General features: G+C 41.6%; 1 protein-coding gene across 1 annotated transcript; it reads right to left on the minus strand.

The window, feature by feature from the left end:
* Positions 1-1,722: 1,722 nt before the first annotated feature.
* PTP4A2 (protein tyrosine phosphatase type IVA, member 2) lies at positions 1,723-14,938 on the minus strand. The gene is made up of 5 exons (XM_009284765.1): positions 14,269-14,938; positions 12,570-12,662; positions 7,320-7,450; positions 5,402-5,476; positions 1,723-4,226 (listed from the first exon to the last, which is right to left on the minus strand). The coding sequence occupies exons 1-5, from the start codon at positions 14,362-14,364 to the stop codon at positions 4,118-4,120; spliced, it is 504 nt and encodes a 167-aa protein (XP_009283040.1). The 5' UTR covers positions 14,365-14,938; the 3' UTR covers positions 1,723-4,117.
* Between the last annotated feature and the right edge of the window lie 8,012 nt (positions 14,939-22,950).

Here is a 22,950-nt window from a genome sequence, read left to right on the forward strand (position 1 = left end):
TGGTGACACTACACAAACCTAGAGGCAGCAGGTTCGATAGCAACCTTAACATTTTACTTCAGATCTGTTTATGGACAAAAAGCTGTTCTTCCCCTCCCCCAAGAAACACGTACTTAAAATGCTCTCTGGAATTGATTTGCAAGCGTTAAGACTAAGTTAAATTATTTATAATTTTTTAGTTGAAAGAACATACACTATTATAGAAGTGCAAACCGTGATTCCTGCAGTTTCTTTCCCCATGCAGAGTCACTCCACTCTGCTTATCATTCTTAATTGCTCTAAAAGTAGCATCTTAAGTGATACAAATATGCATGTGATTAAGTGTTATCTCCAGTTAAAGTATCAGTATCTGAAGCTGCCTAGATGTTAGTGAAAAAAAATTAACAAGAAAAACAAGTAACTCGTATCATACAGGAATATCTCAGTTCCAATTAAGCACATGACGTTTTTTATGCTGAGTAGCCTTTGATTAGCAAGACATTTCACTTCTGTGCACGGTAACCAAAAAGGTAGAAACTTTGAAAAACAAACAAAGCAAGAGTTTAGTGTTAAAAAAAAAGATATACAAAGACATCCTCAGAGAAAGAGGAGATGGAACTTCACAGTTACTGCTGCCAGTCTCACAGTCAAAGTGGTTTATTATCTCATTGCCAACAGGGACTAAAAATTTGTTCTAGTACACTAGTGGGAAAAATCTGATAAGTAGAAACTTGAAAAACAAACAAAGCAAGAGTTTAGTGTTAAAAAAAAGATATACAAAGACATCCTCAGAGAAAGAGGAGATGGAACTGCACAGTTACTGCTGCCAGTCTCACAGTCAAAGTGGTTTATTATCTCATTGCCAACAGGGACTAAAAATTTGTTCTAGTACACTAGTGGGAAAAATCTGATAAATATTAGAAACACGATACCGATTTGCAAGTAACATATTTCTTTGATGGCAGCAAAGCAAAGCCGATTGGATTATCATCAGAAAGAGGAGATGGAACTGCACAGTTACTGCTGCCAGTCTCACAGTCAAAGTGGTTTATTATCTCATTGCCAACAGGGACTAAAAATTTGTTCTAGTACACTAGTGGGAAAAATCTGATAAATATTAGAAACACGATACCGATTTGCAAGTAACATATTTCTTTGATGGCAGCAAAGCAAAGCCGATTGGATTATCATCTGTGAAGCCCAGAAAAGAGCACCTTGGTATTATTTAAATAAGTTACACAAATCAACACAGCGGCATTCCGCTACCAAGGAAGGGGAACTGACTGGGATCCAGGACTCCAGAAACTCTCTCATTGTCACCCCCAAACAATAACCCCATTCAAGCTCTGCCAGGTGGCACGGTGTCTAGTCTTGTCCAGGGCACAAGAGAAAGTTTTGCAACAGATCTCTGACAGTTCTTGGGAAAGTTCAGAGCTGTTTGGTTTGGAGGCTTGTTCTGTGTGGTTTGGGGGTTTTTTTTTTAAGGTGTTTTACACATTTTTAAACAGGTAATTTGAAAATAAGGAAACGGTTCCTGTCTGCAGCGCTGCTCCCTCTTCTCAAAGGCAGAACAGCCTTTCCCAACAGTTACAAGTCACCAGCAAATCCAAGCCATGCAGTACCCAACGGTGATTAGTAATACAAGGGGCACGGACAAACCTGTCCGAAGGCCTTTACAAATCAGATTAAAGAAGAGCACTTAACATTAACGAGCTGCAATAAATTCATCAAGAGCCAGAGGGAAGCCATTTTACTGCAAGAACTTTATTGCACTACGTTCAAGTGCTGAACCAGTATTGTGCCTACTGGACATCGCTCACAATTACACTCCCCCCATTTGTGTCTACGCTGTATGACAGTCTGCACTTTCCACTATTTTTCCTCAATTAAGGCTGCAGAGTCATAGTATATGATAATTAGTACATTATAAATCAGAGTAAAACTAGGGGGAAGAATGCAAAGTTATACATATAGCATGTAAAATTTTTTTTATTGTTCTTCAGAAGGGCTTGGGGTTTGGTTTTTAATCCAGCTCAACACCTTCCCCTCCAACCTGACCTCCATCAGTCGTCAAATCGGCTTTAACTACCAGTATTTCATTTTACTAAAAACATCAATTTTAATTTGCAGAAACAGTTAGAACATTAGGCTTCTAGTTTGTGAGGGGAAGGTAAAGGCCAGAATTAAGTACTTTCAGCATCATCTACCTTCCACGTGGACTCAAACATTACCAGGTATGTTATTTCCCTAATGTAGGCATTGACTTCACAAACACTTTCGCGTCTCTTATCTATTAAAGAAATCAGAAACGTTACACATCTTAAAGGGAGGAAGGAACTCAGTACAACAATACAGCTTGAGTCAGGGTACAGACCGAGTTTCATGGAGTGCAGTGTTTTCTAGCCGTGGACCTCAAACAGGTCTCTTAGCGTGTCTGTAAAGTGAGGGGCTTGACAAGTACCATTATTTTTTCCTTAAATTTATAAATCCCTTCCAGGAATACAATTCTAACGGTCCATTACTTGCGTTCTGAAAAACGTTTGCGCAGTTTAGCTGCAGGCTAAAACCAGAAGTCTAGAACAGGAAGAAATCCTGTGAAGGCAGTTCACACCGCCAGCAGCTGAGGTATCGGTAAAAGATGGGTACCGGTCTGCACCTACTACAGGCACAGACCAACAAAAGCCTTTGGTGCGCCACAGCAAAAGATCACAGGAGAGCATGACCCTAAACCTGTATTCAAAGCCTTCAGTGGCTGAATATTACAGACATAATGTCAAGTTGAAAGCAAATGAGGTCACTAGTGGGGCAGGGGACTCAGTTAACTTGTTTGGTAGAAGTAGCCTGGCTGAAACTGCTTATTAGAGGCTGTAAAATGACTTGTCTTGATTAATACGCTGACACCACCAACAGCCCTACAAGGAGAACGTGGTGCCAGTCCACACTCCAAAAATCAGCGTATTTACAGTCTGCCAATGGTGAATACATGATAGGCATGTTGGTGTGTAACTAGAGATTCTCCCTCCAAAAGAGCCCAATAAAAAAATAACAAGGCAATCAGTGGTTAAACTGAACTGTACATGAGGGCTAGTCTGTGAAAATACCCATACTAGGCATTTATTCATGGACCGCATTTCTGTGTGCGTACCATCTTTACCTCATATACGATACAAATGAGACCCTCCCCCCAAATCCCGATTTACTGCGTTCAGCAAGGCAGAGGATCTGGACAGCAGCAAAAAGCCTTGTGACAGATAAATTAATTTTAAGTCCTTGTCTGAATTGCCCCTTGCTCACCTAGGACACTTTTGAACATCAGTCTTCTGCCAGGATAGATTTTCTATCTAGCAACAGAAAGACAATTAACATTTCAGCCAAATTCTTTGGAAAAAATAAGACTGACATACACACACGTGCATACACACACACACGCTCTCACACAGTTAAAAGCACTGTCTCCCACCAACCAGAAAAGGCCTTTAGCAGATTCACCACAGATATTAGGCAGTGAGTCTTCTGTTAAAGCCCACCAGGAAGTTTTTTTTCACACCTGCAGAGTCTGAACACCATGTAGACATACAACACAGACATCACCAAATCTCTAGAATATGCCCAGGGTGGGCTTAAGGCTGTCAGACTGCTCCCATACAGCAACAAAGGCTCCTCCTCATGTCTCCCTGCCAGGTCCCAGCAAGGTTAAAAAAAAAAAAGAAGGCAACTCCATTTAAGAGAGTCCCATAGGAATTAATGTATCAGGCCCTAACTGTGGGGTACTTTCCTCAAATCAAGAAAATAGTTTCTGCACAAGCCAATGCTCTGCTGGTTTTCCTTAGACATAAAATTTACTTTATTTCTTTTCTTAAAAAGTTAAAAATACAGAAGGTTCAGAAACTGATTTTCTCCTTGCAGATGTTCAAACTGCAGCTTAAGGAGAAAACAATCCTTCACTGAAATGTTTCTCTCAATTTTTTTTTTATTTTTATTTTTTTCAATCATCACCACCATTAGGACAGAGGTTGAGGAGCACTGACTCCACCACTAATTTGATGACGTAGTTTGATTCCAGATTCACATTTCCAGGTGCCAAGAGTCCAGAAAACAGCCATGCTAACTTCTGCCTTCGTTTGAGATTTTTTTTTTTTTATTGAACACAGCAGTGACCGTTGGCATCTTTGAAGCGTAATCGCATCTTAGGTCGGTATTTCTCAAGGTAAAGCAGCTGTTTGGAATTGAAAGCTCCCCTCCTTTTCCTAAAACAAAGAGAATGAAGGCTAATATCAATGGAAAAAAGTACTGCTTCAATCACCATATACATTCTAAAGCAGATCAGTCCTCATTTCAAAGCTTTTCTGTATCTACAAAACAGCATTTTGGCTTGGTTCTGTATCCACTGACACTCTGAGGAAGGATAAACTAGGCCAGCACACGCAGTTCATCACCTACATGCCAATACTAAAATCAAAATCCAGTTAGCAAATTCCAGCATATTTTCTTGGATGGAGAGAGTTTATTTCTATCGCCAGCAGTAGTCACTGAACAACATCAAGGTCACCCTTTCCTTGCAGATGCATGTGCTACTTATTATATTAGCTAGTAAATAAAGACCATGACATTCAGATACAAATATTTAAGAGGTTCTCAGAAAAGAGCTTCTCGGTATAAAAGGTACCGTACCCAGGAAGAGAAAAGAGGAATTTAAGAAAGGAAAAATTCAGAAAAATCTGTTGACAGCAATACAGTTTACAAAGATAACTAAAGACCCTGGGAATCCATAAAAGGATGAATTGCTTTTTTGGCAAAGCTCATTCAACATGATCTTACCTGCTGGGCTTCATTTCAAGATCTGATGTTATCACTAAACCAACAGAGCTCTGCACTCTCACCCTTTACCAGTTTTGTTATTTTCCAGACAGGTGGTTTCTGACATCTCCTGGGTGGATAACACACTCACCCGCAACACTTGTAGGAGTGCTGGTGCTCACCTACTTGCTGTAGAAATTCTGCTTGGGAGCCCAACCTCACTTGTTTGTTGTGTTGTTTTTTTTTTAATTAGGAGCAATTAGTCCATGTCCAATTCATCCACGATTTTTACAGTCCCAGCCCAGACATTTTTTCTGCCCAAGTTCAAAATCTTTGAGTCTTAGGTCAATGGCTTAATATATAAGCCCAGATTTTAAAAAAAAAAAAAAAACCCATTTAAAAAAAAAAAAAAAAAAAAAAAAGGTAGAGATCACCTTTTAATCCTCATCTCTAAACAGAGGAAAGGGCATAAGCCTCAGCATTAATGTCAAAGTCATGCCCATTATTGTCAGGATATAGCTACTAGAAAACAAATCAGAAATCTAAGAGACTTTGCTGAAGACGCATGCTGTTCAACTACAACATAAACTGAGATATTTCTTGAGAATGGGGAAGTTTAACTTACTGCCTTATAAACTGAACTGCATCTTCGTACTTCATTCCACATTCAATGAGAGCAAGTGCAACCAGTACAGGAGCCCTAAAGGAGAAATCAATATTTAAGGAAGATCTGGAGAAACAATATACTGAACCTCTCAAAATACATCAAATTAATCCATAAACAAATAGCTTAAGTATTTTCTCTTTAAGCATTATCTACAGAAAGACATTTGCCTGCTGAGTACCTAATGTAAAATTTCTTTTAGTAGACAGCTGTTTCCAACGCGCACACACAAAAAAATAAAAATCAATAGCTCCTTAGTGTTTGGGGCATGAAACAATAATTCTAGATTTTTACACCTTCTCATTTCACTATAACCTAATTTTCCACTTCACTAAAACAAGTGTCTAATACCTCTTGCATGCATTTTGCTTCTTATGACACTGTAGGTTTAGCTGTACGTGAGATAGATCTATGAAGCACTGAACAGATGACTTGTATAGATTGTATTTTTTTTTTTTAAATTATGTGCTGTACACGGAACTGAGCGTTCCGGGGACAATAGAGTAAAACTTTCTACTTTGGGGTCCACAGTTTGGAAAATGGGTTAAGTGTAAAGAGCTGGCTTTTCAAACAGGCCGAAATCACAGTACACACTGACTTCCCCCCGGATTGATGTTCACCCCACTAAACACGCACAACTGCAACAGGCACCTCTGACTGTAGAGTAGTGAAGGATTAAACAGGTGCTAGCAATTGGACAACTTCTACTCATGGCTAAACAAAAACATAGTTCAGGAGAAACAACTCTCACTATCACTGCCATGCTGCACCTGCATAAACAGAATTATTCACTTTCCAAAGGAAACAATTTGAAACCTCAACAGCCACTTAAAAAAAAAAGCTGTCTCGAGTTGCGACTCGAGTCTCAAGTTACACGTGGCCACTTTCCTAAAGATGTTCCTCAGATAAAAATAGAGCAGAAATGGGTAAACAAATGTTAATTGCCTTGGGTTTTTGGCTCTTGTGTCTTTAAATACTGGCCGTTTCTCCCTCTACCTCTTCATTTCCCCCATCTCTTCTTCTCTAGAGGTGGAAATTTAAGAACTTGATGCACTCCAACTCTGTGCTTACTTGACTTCTTTAATCCACCTTCCTTGCCCACTCATTCATATCCTTCAATATTAACAGTCCCATGGTTACTGTAAGAATACTAACACTTCAGTTCCATTTCCTCCTAGCCCACAGGATAAACATAACATTCAGAGATCACATTTGGGAATATGAACATAGCATTTAGCTTTCCTGAATCAGTCTTTTTTTATTTCATCTTGAAAGGAAGTTCTTCCCAAAGAAGGAAGTTATATTTTGAGTGGTGAGGAGAGAAACATCAGTCTGCATGTGAGCAAGAAATACAAGCCTAACTTCTTACCACCAAAGTGAAGCCACTTTAGACTAAGTAATTGAACCAGTTTTTCTAAATTTTTTTTTTTTAATTACCACATGCTTAATAGTATACCAGTTGAAAACAGGAGGAAATGAAAAAAAAACCAAACTGTACAGCCTTAGAAATTGTACTACACATGTATATTGCATTTGTCAAGAAGCACAAGAGATTTTATTGTTTTAGCAGAATGACACATGCTTTCAGAATAACAGCATCTCTAACTGCTCGTGTCGTTCATGATTGACAGAAGTGTTCTGAACAATCTCCCCAAGTTCCTCCTCTCATTCTGGATCAGAATTATGAGATTACTGAAGATTTTTAAGCTGCAATAAGTCTCTCTTGCTTTAATGACACAAACTTGATGCTTCTCCTTTAAAGTGTTATTTGGGAGAAAACAGAGAAATTGACATTTACTTAACACCTTCCATGACCTACCTCCCGAACAAATAAACTAACTTTAAGCCCAGTATAAAAACAAGACAGTGGAATACTAACCTTCCCAACCCTGCAACACAGTGAACAGCGACACAGCATCCAGGCTCTTCACGAAATTTGGTTTTCAACAGGTTTAGCCAGTCGTCAACTATCTGATTCGGGGGTGGTGCTCCATCATCAAATGGCCAGTCCTTTGAAGGAAAAAAAAAAAAGGACATTAGCTATATGGATTTCAATCCATAATCAACAGCAAGGTAACCATAACTGGGAGAAGGAAAATATTCCATTCAGCAAGAAGTGGGTATTACACAAACACACCCACAGTGCTGTGGGTATTTTTCTAGTTGCACAGAAGTTTGCAAGTCAATATCATAATGCAACACGAAGTGTTTAACCACCATTTAATTGCACTTTCCAATAAAATTTCAATAAAACTCTACACTAACTCCTTTGTAATATAGAATTTTTAGAAAAATAGCTGCCCTTGAAATTTCATTTTATTGAAAATATGTAAAAATCAATAGACATTTCAAATAAACATTTGAAAGATGAGAACTCTGTAGACTTCCGCCTGTGGTTGTGTCAACCTTTTAAAATACTATTTGTACTGCGGACTCTGTACAGACGAGAAGGTACTTCATAAAATTCAAGGGGATCAGCAGAGGAGAAGGTACTTCATAACAACTCAAATGGATCAGCTTGTCCAGCTGCCATGCATCCAATAAGCAAGACAGTTAAAATTACCTGGGTATTTTCAAGTCAAAAAAACACATTCACAAGCAAAAAAGAAGAGTGCTTAGACAAAGGCAAAGTCAACAATGAATCAGCATTTACAATTACATTTCTGCCTATTAAATGGGTAGCCAACATTTACACCACCTAGGCCACATTTAATATCATCAACATGGCTGTAAATCAAAATTACATGTGAGAAGCTTCCCATTTTCTCGAGGTCACAGCTCTCTCCTGGAACTTGTGCTAAGTGGAGTACTACATGTCCTATATTTCAAGACCAAGCACAACATCACGTGCTTTATAACCTTCTCAGACACAGGGAGCGCTGTAGAAAGAGCACTCCTAGATGCAAGGAAAAAAATAACAGTAGTTATTTAACACTTTTCATTAGACAACTGCAATGCATTGTACAAGAGAGACTCATAGCCAGAGTTTCATATTATTCAACCACCTCTCCAAATGGTAGGGAAATTGCTTTGAAAGAAGGCCTCTTCTTCCCTCATTGGCTAGAAACAAGCCTTTCCATGTAGTATCTTGAGAACAAGTTAACATGAAGTAATATTCTCTGAAGCCTGAAAGAAGCACGCAGAAACTCTGAACAAGTACAACCAAAGGTAAAAATCCGCCAGACTTTTCATTTTGCAATGCACTTATTGCTACCCTAATACTTCCTGAATAGCAGGTACAGCTTAGCACAGACCTCAGCCCAAGAGCACCTTAGAAATGTGTTAGCACTTAAAAAAAGCTGCAAGGTGGAAATCTGCGTCTCGGAACTACAAAACCAAAAGGCTTTTAAGTTACTGAAATAACTATAAAGTTATATATAACTATGTGATTAATTCAGAAAGACACACAGAGTCTGACGAGTGCAGAGAACTTTTTTAAAGCAAATGGGAAATTAAAAATATCTGGGACAACACAGCAAAATAAAAGACTATAGAAACAAGATCCTAAAGCAAAACTTGTTCTTTCTAATAAAGGGCTTTTACGAGATTTTCCACTCAGTCACACACTGCTAGCTATATTATTTTAGGCGTAGTGTCATCCAGTGTCCCAGGAAGAGATGTATGGGCTGCCAAGAGAAGAGGCATTACCCATTGCAAGACGCTTTCATTTGAAACCGCCTTGCAAAGAACAGGATTTACATGTCAGTTCTGTGTCCTAGTTTTGGATTAAATTAAATCCTTTCCTTCAGACCAAATACAGGAGGTTACTACATTGCTTTAGCTTACATGTTAACCACCCATGTCCACACAATTCTTGTGCTGGCCTGAATTAACGACAATCGTCATTTCCCCACAGATCACCACCTTCCCAGGAATGGTACACCACTGACATTAAATCAGCACTGATAAAACACTGCTGCATGGGACACTGCCCAGAACGAGGAACGAGAATAATTCGGGGACTAGAGGAGTAACTGAAGCAAAGTTTTGCAGTTATTTTCCTCATTATGAGTTCTGCCAGCATCACCTCCGAATTCCTGTCCGACAGGATAGAAAACAAATTGCTAAGCCCCACATCCCACAACCAAAACAGTCATTAATAACCAGGATGATGCACTGAGATTGCACAAACAGAAAATACAGCTCTTTTGTGCCACCCTGCAGTAGCTGGGAAGGATGGTAGGCAAGAAAGGGTTATTCTTATTTACCCTTTATCTGGAACAGCCTTACTCAGCAGAACAGCTCTGGGTTTGTCAGTCAGCAACGACTGCAGGATTGGCAACGCAGAACTGAGATGACCAAGAAGCAGTAACAGGACTTTAAAGGGACAAAGACCCCTTTCTTCAAAACCCGTGTGCAACTCGCACTGAAGTTACAGCAGCAAAACACTCCCAGAACTGCATCTGCGTAGGACGGGACCGCAGCCACCAGCGTGGAGCTTTCCCACCTTCAGTACCAGAGCCCCTGGCGATGCAGTAAATATCAGATGGCAATGAAGTCGCATCTCTTAACAGGGGCACTTCCGACTGCCTGCCAGCATTCAGGTGGTGGCCATTCTGGAGGGCACAGAGTGTAAAGTCTGATCCAGGGATGAACAGTAAATGAAGGACCGACAGAAGCAGAACAATGAAATGTGTCTTAGATCCTGAAGATGAACAAAACTATCGCAGCCTCCTTGGTTGCCAGCCAGTGCAAAAATACTTCCAGAAAAAAAACTACCAGTTTTTCCAATGTAGCACTTCTATGTTACAAGACCTTACACATGAACATAACGAAGAACTGCAGAAGCCCACGGAAACTAAATCCAACCCCGCCTCCTGTCTCCTGGATTTAATCTCTGTTGATAAACACGCACATGCAATAGTACTACTTCAAACATCGAAGTTCTAATTCTCTACTTTCTCACTATGCCATCTGCCAAAGCAACTCTCTAGCTGCCACATTCTACCCATCTTGCCAGTACATGATCCTGTATCACGGCATGAGAGCAGGCTTTGCTAAAATGCTTTCATTTTCAGGGGTTTCACCACGCTTTTGACCTCAACAGTTTTAAAATAGACACTAATCTCTCTCAGGCTGTGTTTTTAATCTTAATGTTATTTTTGCAAGCAAATATTAGCTTTAAATAGTGACGTGTTATTTTCTCAGCCAGATGGTAATTTAATACAATTTCTGAACAGCAACAGGACTCTGCTTTGAAAAAGCATGCATTCATAGGAAGGAGAAAGCTATACAGGAGGTGATCGTGTCAGTGACTACTAGTTAAGCTTATCTCAAATAGCAAAACACTATTGCAATACAGTAAACTACTAAGACAACCTTGTGACTGGGATCATCAGTATCGGTGATGACATTAGCAGCAAACCTTCCCTGTCACCTCCTGCTTTCTGTTACCCTTAACAGATGCCTGGTGGATTTATGCGCTCTCCTGTTTCGCCTTCTGCAGCACTGGAATACTAAGAAGAACTGGTACATACCAAATGCGGAGAGGCTTGTTAGCTGAGGCAAATGCGTACAGACGCAAGACTCTCGCATGTGTTACTCAAAGCGAAAGGCTCTCCAACAGAACAGTGCTTAGCAGAGCTGGCGGAAACAGCATTTCCAGTTTTTAGAAAAGCTTCCTCAAAAAACTGCTTCCACCAGCACTAGCCAACACCAAGTTTTTAAAGTTTCTTGAGAACCAAAATCCCCGAACTATTTCAGAAGCGCCGGCTCCAGAGCACAGAGCACTCCCCAGCTCCTGCAGCTGCCCTGGAGGCCCCGGCCATGGATCAGAGAAGGTGGATTTCACTCACAGCTGCAGGAGCCAAGGTCAGCTGGCCTCACAGGGCAGCCACCCTGGCAGAGCTGGACACCTGCAAAACTGTCCTAAGTCTTCCAGGAAGAACTCAGAGCTGTGCTCTGGCACAGGAACACAGAAATACTCTAAGCCCCAGCTTAAATCTGGGACTCTGAGGGCTTCCACACCAGAAGTTTAATCCTTCCAGCCTCTGGCAACCTCAGGGGTATCGCAGCTAGAGGTTTCACAGCAGTGTGCCCGAAAATACTGTCATGCTCAAGTCCAAGACAGCTCTAGAGTGAACAAAAATGCTATTCCAGAGCACAGCCCTAGGAGCACCGGTAGCCCTGTAGTGCCTGATTTTTCCAACAACACTGAGGCACACATGGCTGCCTGGAACTGGAGTAAATGCTTACTAGGGCCGGGAGCCAAGAAACCTGACTGACCTGTAGGTGGAGTTTTCACAGATATGCCAGGATACAAGTTTTTCTCCTAATGAAAAACTGCAGAAGTTTTCCTTGAACTGAGCCATAAAAAAAAAATCAAGAGGCAATAGAAGACTGACTACCTGCAACAAGAAGGTAAGATGCAATTTCTGGCCTCACAACAGGCTATTACTCACTCCAGTAAATTAAATTGATTATATCTGACACACTATAATAATTCAGAAGTATTGCCTGGAAAAATACCGCCTGCAAGCCTCGTATGAGCACACACCTATTAAAAAAACCTCCCCTAAAACACCAAGCAATACTAGACGATACAGTCAGACAGTCATTGCGTAATGTTAACTCTGAGTAGCAGTTAAGCAATTCCACCTGCTGAAGAGGGCAGCCACCAGCAGCCAGGCTCCAGTGATGAGGCTATCGATCGATATCCTCCCCCAGCCAGTCCACGGAAGCCTCTATCAACGTGTCAGCTATAGTCTCAAAAGGTGGCACTTTTTGAAAGAGCGAGAGAAGGGAGTTTTATCTGCATCCTGAGAAGGTCAACAGTAAAGCCAAGAAGTGCTGTATCTAGAGAAAAGGACCAAACCCAGCTGTATGAACCACAAGGCTGAACATTGGATTCGTATCGACCCAGTCGCTAAAAGACAACCAAAATACCTCAGCAAATCCAGAAATCAAGGAACAGACATTTCTAAGCGCTCAGGCAATAGTAATGAATCAGCAAGTACCTTTCACAAAAGTACAGTGAGTTTCTCAAAACCAGCTTTAGCTGATGCAGGGGATCGCACTGCTTTTGGCCAGTCTGAAACAATCGTAAGCTCTTGCCCAAAGCACGAAGGCCATCCCCACCACTTCTGGACAAGTGATTTTTCATTTTTAGACAGTTTTAAAGGCAACTCACTAGAACCTGGATTCCTTCTTTTTCGATAGGAGCTTGATCATAAGTGGCATCACAAACTCGCACCAAGGTTGTCACTCCGTACTTCTTCAGCTCCTTTAAGAAAAAGGAAAACATGTGAGCACACTGACAGAGTAGAGAATTAAAGCACTTTCTCTTCAGCTACAAAACAAAACATTTTACACAGAGTCAGCAGTACCGCGACTACTGCACAGCTCCAAGGTGACTACACAATGAAGGAGCAAGGGCCAACTCAGAAAGGGGGGTTTATGGCCTACGTTAGGACAAGGGTTACAAGCGACAGGAATAAATGTGAAACCCCTCCGAATTATTCTTCTCTAGGTAAATGCCAAGGCAGAAAAAAATTGCATGTATACAAGCAAAATTAAAATAGCTGCTTATATTCTCCATGCAGCAGCTTCTTCTCTTTAAATAGAAGCCTGGAACTGTTTGCTTCAGCCAGTGTTGACATTTTGAGGCAGGGAGGAACAGAACACACACACCACCATACTCTAGCTTCCTTGTAATGCACTATAAGTAGCACATTGTGCTAGATAAATAATCAGAAGATCAAACAAAAGCTGTTCCAGTTCACTTTGAAGGTTCATACAGCAAGCAGAATTTCCTCTCATGTTTGGACTGAATCACCGTAACTTCTAACAATTAGCAGTAATACATATTCCAGAGTCAAGACTCCTGAAAAAGGAAGACAATCCACAATAATGGGAAAAAATAAATATATATAAAGACCAAAAGAATGTGGCTTTCAGACAAAATTAACCACTAATATCTGAACAGATTCATGGTGAAGAGCACACTGCTAAATGATGGAAGTCTGTTAATAGCCACAGTCAGACATCAGTATCAGATGACAGGATCTCTTTGGAATGAAAAAGACCTGCATATGCAAGATAAAAGTCCTCTAGATATAAGATATAAGGGCACAAAGATATAGCAGGTTTGGAGCAAACTAGAATGCAGAAATACACTGTACTACTGCCTCCCTGATGATACCATCTGTTACTTTTTCAGAAAACTGACTACTACATTTTGCAGTATTTAAGATCTTACGGTGTCAGTAATGGTCTGACCTATCGTAAATTGACTCTTCCCACAGTTAGACCCAGGCACATGTCATTTTTCATGGATAAATTCTGGCACCCAAAAATCTCTGACAATTCTGGGATTGGTAGGGCAGTTTGAGAACACATCCTGTAAACTAAAACATCAGTTTAAGTATTGCACTTAATCCTACTCTAAGGGAGAAGAAAGGTCAGAAACCAGTTACAATTCTGTTAACTACTTCTTTAAAAGCCAGAAGATGAGCAATAGACCGCTATATTAGAAGCACTGCATTATTTAATGAAAAATAATGTTTAGAATCGCAGAACATGCAGTCCTTCAGAAACCAGGACAAGAACGATGGCAAGGGTGTGTGTTTGTATTCTAAAATGGAAGACCATTCAGCCTCTCACAATTAAAGACATGCAGGACTTTGGAAAAAGTAATCGGTGGATTCTCTCTCATACTGTCAAGAGAATGTGAACAATATATTAAAGATAAAAATGCCTTAAGTTTCAAGTAACATGTAATATATAGCCAAAGCATTGAGCAACAGGTGTGAAGAATGACTGTTCAGTGCCTCTACAGAAACTATGAGCATATAAGGAAAGAAGGATGATACTTTTTTTGACTGCCTTACCTCTATGAACTTGCTGAGGGTTGCATTGGTTGGGTTGTGAGTGATCAGGAAACGCATATTCTCGTAAGTAATTTCCACGGGGGCTGGACGGTTCATAATGGCAAACAAAATGTGTAAGGGGCCAAAAAAAATAAAATAAAAAAAAATCAATAACCTTGGAAACGTTTCACAGCAGAAAACATTAAAAAGACCACTAAAATGCCTGGGATTGATCAGAGCTTGCTTTGACGTGTTTGTTCCTTAAAGAATTCGCTTCTAGAAAAGCAGGTTTGCTTCAGAATCCACTTGAATTCAACTTCGGCCTCAATTACTGCAGGTGGTATCCTTCAGACTCCAAAAATTCTGACTACATGCAAGACTAGGCAGCCTGTTCTACATTTAGGCACTGGTGAGGCAAAAAAGTAAGGGCAGATTTTCTCTCCACTTTGTTTTCTTGATGCTTAGCTTTGCTAGAGTCAGTAAAAGGAATATGCTTCCAATGTGCAGAAGATATCCCATATATTTGAGTGTGTTCGCTGTGTCTGGAGTCTTCAAGGCAAAGTAATTATGGCACGTAGAACCCCCTGCACTCAGCTCACTTGTCAGCCAGGATGCTGTGCTGGGCCTGGCAGAAGTCTGCCCTCACACTCAGAATCGCCATAAATGTGCGACGTATATTCCAACAGAACACCTAAAGAGAAGAAAAATATCACGTAAGAGGAATTGTTGCTTCTACTTCCAGAAACACCAAATATTGACCCTCCCAGAGCAACTCAAATTAGATTAGGTAAGACTACGTTTAAAAAAACAAACAAACAAAAAAATCAATCTTTACTGGAGCCCCGATAGTTGTAATCCCGGATATTCTTTCGGCACCGAGTACGCTCTTGCCCAGAGACACAGGACTTCTTGTAACTGCCGTTCCTGGCAGCCAGGCACCGGAACCGAGAACAAGGAAACCTTTCTGTGCTCTCTGCGGCCTCTCCCTCCCAACCAGGTGCCCTAAAAGAGGGGAAAATAGCACAAAGCCAAGTACACGCTTGAAAGTGTCTGTTGGTACAGTCATACCTGTTTGGCTTAAGCCCAAATATGTAAAAAATATTGTTGGTATGGCTTAATTTTCTGAACAAAATAAGCAGTACAAGCAGAAATAGGTATAACTGCCTCATATTTGAGCTTTTGCTAGCAGATAAATTCCACCAATATTGTTGTATCGCCAAACTCCCAACAGTAGTAGGGAGATATCCTCCAGAAATCAGTTATTTCAAAAGCAACCAAATGGTCATTTAGCAGAAATAACTTTTAGTTACTCTCAGTCTTATCTGTGTTCACAGACTAGGGCATCAAGACAGCGGCTTATGTATTAGGCTTCCAGTCCTAATACACAGGATTCAAAATACAGATGTTTTAGCAACAACAATAAAAGATGGAAAATGTAATTCTACCATGAAGTTTAGGAGGATGAAAATGGAGCTAACCTAAACTAGCTCAACTCATTTAAGGCTGAAATACTAAACAAGCAACATGGCTTTTCACTGCATTTAAAAAGCATGAAGCCAAAGAATTACTACTGACACTTCTTTTTTAAGGAAAAAGTTTTAGATCAGTTGAATAAAATCCAAACTAGCAGCCAGAAGTCACAAACCTGCAACTCAAGCGGAAAGGTCAACGTGGCACACTCAAGTTAATACAATTAAGGAAAAACACACATGCATGGAAGTTCACACCCCAAACTTCTGGTGCACTCAACATTTTAATGAGAACCTCACTTTAAAGTAGTCAAATTAAGCACTACAAAATTACCTTTTTCACTGACATGAAGTCAAAAAAATCACCCAAAGAACGGCAATTATTTCCTTAAAGAACAGCTTTCAATGCCAAAAAAATACATTAATTAGGTTGCCAGAAGCAAGAACAAAGGTGTTTTCAATAACCTCCCCCGACCTTAATGCAGTTCTTGCTCTGAGTGACTGAAATACAAATTTCAAAAATGAATCCTGGAATATTTTATCAGTGTAATAACTACAGGATTAAGTCTCAGCCCAGATGGAAGAGTTCCACCTAAACACATCACACAAGTCCTTACACTTGTCAATGCTTGCACATTTGTCACAACTCTCTCATATATACTACCGAATCTCAAAGCAAAGGCTTTGTTAAAAGGTATTACAGTCTGCTATAGCTATGATGTACCAGGAGCAGAATGACCGAAGTCACAGCATCCACGTGTCCAACACGTGTAAAACCTGATGCAAGAAAGTCTTTTTTCAGGCAAATACTGTCCTGTTTTTCCCTGCATTTGAACAAACGCTCCAGTCACCCGACATGTCCTGGAGAGTGACCTGCAGACATACATTACAGGAACAGTTTCAAAACTGACTTTTTAGGACCTAACAAGGCCATTTAAATAAAAACAGTGATCAACAGATCTTGGCATAGGAGATCAAAACTTGGATCCTGAGTACCAGAGGCTTACAGCATTACAAAGTACACTGTCGCGAGGGGAAGAGCTATTGTGTCATATTTAAACAAATCCTTTAAACATTTTTCTTTTCAGCACCAATAATTTGGTTGGAAGAGCCTCATCCAGTGCTATTTGCACTGTGAGTTGTATCAAATCAGGTCATGGTTACACTGCTCCTCCCTCAAGCAAATCAAAGAGGGAATTTCAACTCATTAAAAGTCTTTTGTAAAAACTATTTACCAAGTCATTAAGAAGGGACACATGGAGATGACATGTTCCAGTAAATTAAGTATCGCAGGGGGAGTCACCAACTCAAGTCCTACTCTCAGATCTGCAGCTGCTCGTGGTCTGACCTTGGCCAAGCCACTTTCAGTCGCTCAACTCGTCTGCAGAACAGGAATGACACCATCTTACCTTCCCCACAGGAATATTACTGAAGCATTTAATTAGCTAATAGCTAAGGAGTGATTAAAAATGTAAAGCACTGTATTTAAGTCTGAAAAATTATTTCCAGAAGGATAAGAAGTTTATGTAGCACATAACCCTATTTATAAAACAGTTTGGTTACTGACACCTATATCCCTTCCTCCCATGACTTTCAACTGCTAACTGTTACGCTAAAGTTTAAAAAGAAAAACCAGGCTTCTAATTAATGAAAACCAGGAAAAACCCTATCATCTACAACTTCTGATCTCCCCAAGTAAATACTTTAAAATTTCTTCCTCCCTGCGTTAGCAAGCAAATTTGCACTTCAAAATCCCAAGAGAACTGAGCGCTATCAAACTGACGATGATAAATAGTAACCAGGTCTATGCACAATATAAAACATGAAATAATTCTTCAGCCAATTAACCTTCCACTTTTTATACTTAGAAAGTGAGATAGCACATGGAGAGAAACCAAGATATTACATCATGTTTTATGTGGCTGGCCTCAGAAAGGGAGCAGAAGCATCCAACACGTCAACGCTACGAATGAGGTGCAATAGCTCCATCAGGAACCAGAGGAAGAGAAAAAGCAGAGACAGCAGCACAAACAAGCCAAGCAACAGCCACTCATGCATCTGAAAAGAACTAGATATGCTTGGGAGTCAGTTCCTGATGTTGTTTAACTTAATTATCGGGGAATAATCATCAATCAAGATGCCAACCAAGTTTAGTGAGCTGTGACAGTCTCTGCACCTACGGACAGGACTAATTTAAGTTATAACTAACTGCACTGTGAGCTCTCCGCCTCTCACGCTCACACAGCCATACACACAGAGAGCTTGATAAAGCCTGATGAGGGCAATTTGAGAAGACTATCTTTCAAAATACTATGAACGTGCAAGAATATGCTTAAAACGTAAGCAAGGGGCAGTCGTATTAACCAGCATAAATAAATCGGGGTGATTAACTAATTAAGAGAGAACAGTTAAACGAATTCCAGACTTGATAGAAGCTTCACTTGAGATTGCCTTAAGTAAAAATCCAACACACCCGCAATATTCATCTCCAGTGGCTGCCTCGTCTACCACTGCATTGACTCCTAAATTAGATACTTCAACAGGGCAAGTTGCTTGCTCTTCTGTATTGAGCCTATACAAGTTCAGGGAGACGGGTCTAACGAAAAACAAGTAGCAACACTGTAAGGAATTCCTAGTTCCACCATCTCCTTCAAAACACACCGGTAGAAGCGCTGTCTTAGCGACACTGAGACAGCGAAACAGCTTGCAACAGCTGCAGCTTCCAGAGATTGCAAAACACAGATACCTTTGGAAAGGTCACTTGGATCACCTTTCAAAATAACCCAGTGCACAGGATGCACAGCAAAGCCCGCTAATTTGTCAGTCAGTATTAAAAGAATACTTCAGTGTTTTGAAGACCAGTATTTTCAAACCATCTCAACTAATTTTGTTCCTGTAAGTGGGAATCCACATTTGATGTTAATGAAGTTAGGTCATGAACTGCTGAATTTTCCTCTTTTTCCTCTTCTATAAAACCTCTTTCTTGTGCTTTGCGCTTACACACATGAAATCAGCGCACTGACGGTACACAACTTGATCCCATAAAAAATGCCATCCCTGATACGACACTGCAGCCCAGCCAGGCTTCTCCTGACACTCTGCATACACCACATTTCACTTCCCCTTCCTGCATTGCCCCGCTATGTGACCCACATTCTATCCATACACTATCAAAATGTCCCATTTCATCTGGAGCACAAGGTGCTTTTCAAGTGAAAGAATTCACCAAGACCTCCAAAGTTAGCCTTAAAACGGTGGAATCACATGTTAGCAAGAACCGAAGCAACCATCTTTTTTAAAAGATACTCTCCTAGTATACAGAGAAAAGAAACTCTGGAACTAACATTCTTGGAAAAAATTCTTGAACGCTCTCTGAAGGAAGCTTGCTCCGAATGACACGTGCCTAGAGAGGGGTGAGGTCAAAAATTTTACTGTTCCACCCTATCCACCCCCGCCGCGGAGCTCCCTCCCAGCCTGCTGACAAGTTCTGCGGGTGACTCATTCGTTTCCTTTTGCACTAACCCAGTCCTAGGCCGTAAAACCCACAGCAGCAGATAGAGATCTGCCTGAGCAAGAGAGAGAAAAAAAAGCCCAGATTAAAGAAGTCTCAGTTTAAGTGTGACACATCAGGAAACAGTAAGAACTGTCAAGTATACCGTGCAAGACTACTCAGCGAGAGAACAGCCCTGCAGCAAAACTCAAAATTGAGTACTACGCAGGAAAAGTTTAGCTGCCATCCCTAAATTTGGGTGAGGTCAAACCACCGTGTCCAACACAGGCATCGATGCCCAGAGATCATCATCCCGGCGAGCTCAGCAGCGGGAAGCGATTAGACACTGCATTAGCTTTCAGAAAGAATTGATAGGCATGCGTGCTTTATGCTTCAGATCTTTTCTTTCCTGTGAGATGGAACCTGCTTCGTAGTTAAAAACACTGTTCTGACACAGGATTTTTTGAACGCCTTCCCCACCCACCATTTAGTTTTTAAAATCCCTTCAGAGGACACATTTGAATATTGTTTACATACCATGCCCAAAAAGTTTGAAGTTACTAAAAACGTTTGAAGTCAAAACCAAAAGGCCCCGCTAAGAAAAAGAAATTTAAGCTGTTACCCTGTTTAAGTCACAGAATTACATTTAAGTAAAATCAAAAGTTAGACGACAGTTCCTGAGTATGCGATGCTAAACTCATTCCTAAAGCCAGAATGCTGAGTCGTCTAAGCTGTATCAACAGTCGGTTTTTGAAAACACGGTCCTGCTAGATTATCAGCTTCCCCGACAACTCAGACTAAATATTCTCACACTTTAAGATGAAGTATCAAAAAAAACCATTAACAAGTCAAGCAGGACTTAAAAGCAATTTCAAAGTCACACAGCAACAGGGATATTATTCTGTGAAGTTACAGAGCTGAATTACTTGCATCTTGTTCATCTCACTTATTTGAATTTGCCGTATACCTCTGCCAGAAAAATGACTAGTGGAGGGTTGGCTCCTTTTCCATGCTCCTGTGGCAGTTAAATTCAGTCTGACAACTGAAACTGAAGCTTACTGATAAATTTCACTGCACATCCACAAAGTCTCAATTGTTAAAATCCACAGTCCATTATTCCGAGCAGAGCTAGACTTTCAGTGTAAGAGACCAAAAAGAATTTAACTTTTTAGTACAGAACAGAGAAAAACAAGGGGTAACAGAAAGGTACACGTAACAGTGACCTGAACAGAGACAGCAACTCAGCGTCTCCAGTGTTGTAACAGAAAAAAGGATCAAGAGATTTAAGACTCCTTTACCCCTTCACAACTAGCAAAATGAGCCACGAGATGATACCGAAGTCAACAGCCAGTATAAAGGTATTTTATACTCTCTTATGATATGCATCAGCCAGATACTGGCCTAAATAGGTGCCAGCCTGATCTAGCACTGCAATTCACGTGCATCAAAAAGAGTAACTTCTAGCCCAGATTCTCAAGCCATTAGGTCTATTTTGCAACGTTTAGTCAGAGCCGTTTTAAATCTCCAACTCTTTTAACAGGCAAAGAAGCTGTCAAACTAATCCAAATACAACAGACAACACAGAGCTCCTCTCTGCTAGTTCAGTAATGGTACATCACTGACAACATGTTTTCTCCTCCAAAGGTACTATCAAAATACACAACCTACACCAAAAATTATCTGCTTGCACTACAGTATCTATATTATCAAAATACACAACCTACACCATTTACAAAAATTATCTGCTTGCACTACAGTATCTCAAGAGCTACGTTTTCAGCTGTGGATCGTCTTCCTTAAAGTGAGGACAGAAACGTGCCTTTCCACGAGCCATGTATCGCCTGGCGCTCCCTCCCTCCCAGGCCTCACAACAGTTAACCAACACGGCATTCCACCACGGGGCAAAGTCCAGCGGCAGGAGCGAGGAAACCGGCTGCGATCACAGTTCAGCTCCGCTCTGACAGAGGAAGAACGTTTAAGTACTGCTGTGTGGAAGAGAATGATGGATATTTGCAGGTAATTAAACCTGAAGTCAATCATCTACATTTATGAGAGATGTACGTAAAAACATCACAACTAGACCCTATGTAAGGAGGCCGACATTCCTGGCCGTGCATCCATACATACACAGATCCTTACTCCTACCTTAACTCCCACCGGTCTTTTCTTTCCAACAGTTGAGTTCATTAAATATTTCTACATGTTGAGTCATAAGGAGATAGAGTTTTCTGGCTGCTGCTAGAGGTGGGTTTATCTTTTTTTCTTCTTTAAATACGAACTGCAGTTCTGAGTCAGAACCTGACTGGTTCATTTTGGGAGTTTTGAAGCGAGTTTCCATTTATACAGTAGCCTTTAAAAGCCAACTTTCTGCCTTACTCCTCCTCACACTGAAACCAACAAGCACACAGCTGCCCCGAGAGAAAAAGCAGATCGTGACTAATCACACCAAGGAGCCACGAGGAACCATCACCGCAACTGAGTGGAGGCCACTTCTACGATCATCCCCATACCGTAACACCTCCCAACCTGCAACCTCGCCTGCGCTCCAAATCCCAAACCTCCAGCTCTCAATAACTAGGGTTCCTCACCCACCAAAGCACGCCCTAAGCAGCAAACCACAGCTATTCCCAGTAAGTACACCACTCCCTGTCTCAGGCCTTCCTGCAGGCCACCCTTAGCACCCTCAGCAACACCAGCACTTTCTTCAGCCACTGCCCTGGCCAGACTTCCATCAGCTCCCCCCTTCCAGCCCAGGCAGCTCCAAATCCCACAGGGCAGCCCTCTATCTACACAAACCGGCCTCGGCATTCACAACCCTGCCCCCACTCAAACCCCAGGAAAAACCCCACATCCTGGACACCCTTCCTTTCCAGCTCCACGTGCTCCCCTCCAGCCTGAGAAAGATCCCCCCCAGCATTGCTCCCAGCCTTCCCCCTCTCCACTTTCCAGTCCAGATCCCAGAAAAATTCTTTATCCTTTACAGACCACCTCCAGGCCTAACACAAGGCAGGCCCCCTTCCCTCAAAACAACCCTCCCACCCTTTCTCAAACTCTTCTCCCATCTGTATATACACATGGGAATAAGTAACACCCCCTCCCCTCAAACAAACCCCTCCAAATGCCTCCCATACCAGGTACAAGCAAGACCCCCTCGTTCACCCACCCCCACCAGCCTCCTTATATTCCCACTGTTGCAATCCTACAGGCAATGAACTCCCCTCTCAAACATCCCCCCCAAGCCCAGGTACAAGGCAGACTCCCTCCCCTAAACCATCCCTTTGGGGTCCACTCATCCCAGCCCCACAGCTGAGGGGGGGGGAGGCAGACACTGTAAGTCAACCCCATCCCACAGGTGAGGGGAGGACCCTCCAAACCAGCCTCACAGGCAGAAGGGACACCCCACAAAGCTGCCCAACACTGCAGGCAAGAGCTACTACCCTAAAACCAGCCTTACCGGCCATGGGGGTCCCTCATACCAGTCCAACCCCACAGGCAGGGGGGACCCCCCAAAACCAGCCCCAAGGTAGAGTAGGGACCCCACAGGCTAGCAAGCTGCCCCCAAGCCTGCTCCTCAGGCCAAGGGAGCCCCCAAGGCCCGGAAGGATCCCCCAAACAAGGCCCACAGGTCAGAAAATCCCACAGACACCAGGAAGGACCCCCCCGAACCAGCTCCTCAGACCAAAGAGAGCCTCCTAGTCCAACGAGGACCCCACCAAACCAGACCCGCAGACCAGGTGGGACCCC

Source organism: Aptenodytes forsteri, unplaced genomic scaffold, assembly GCF_000699145.1.
Source record: "Aptenodytes forsteri isolate BGI_AS27 unplaced genomic scaffold, ASM69914v1 Scaffold7, whole genome shotgun sequence".
In the NCBI taxonomy this organism is placed as follows: Eukaryota; Metazoa; Chordata; class Aves; order Sphenisciformes; family Spheniscidae; genus Aptenodytes; species Aptenodytes forsteri.

Coding starts and splice junctions, on each gene's coding strand:
- PTP4A2 (XM_009284765.1), bottom strand. CDS start 14,364: ATGAACCGTCCAGCCCCCGTGGAAATTACTTACGAGAATATGCGTTTC. Junction 12,663..14,268: donor CCCTCAGCAAGTTCATAGAG/GTAAGGCAGTCA, acceptor TTTTTCTTAAAG/GAGCTGAAGAAGTACGGAGT. Junction 4,227..5,401: donor GCAGTTCAGTTTATAAGGCA/GTAAGTTAAACT, acceptor TCTTTGTTTTAG/GAAAAGGAGGGGAGCTTTCA.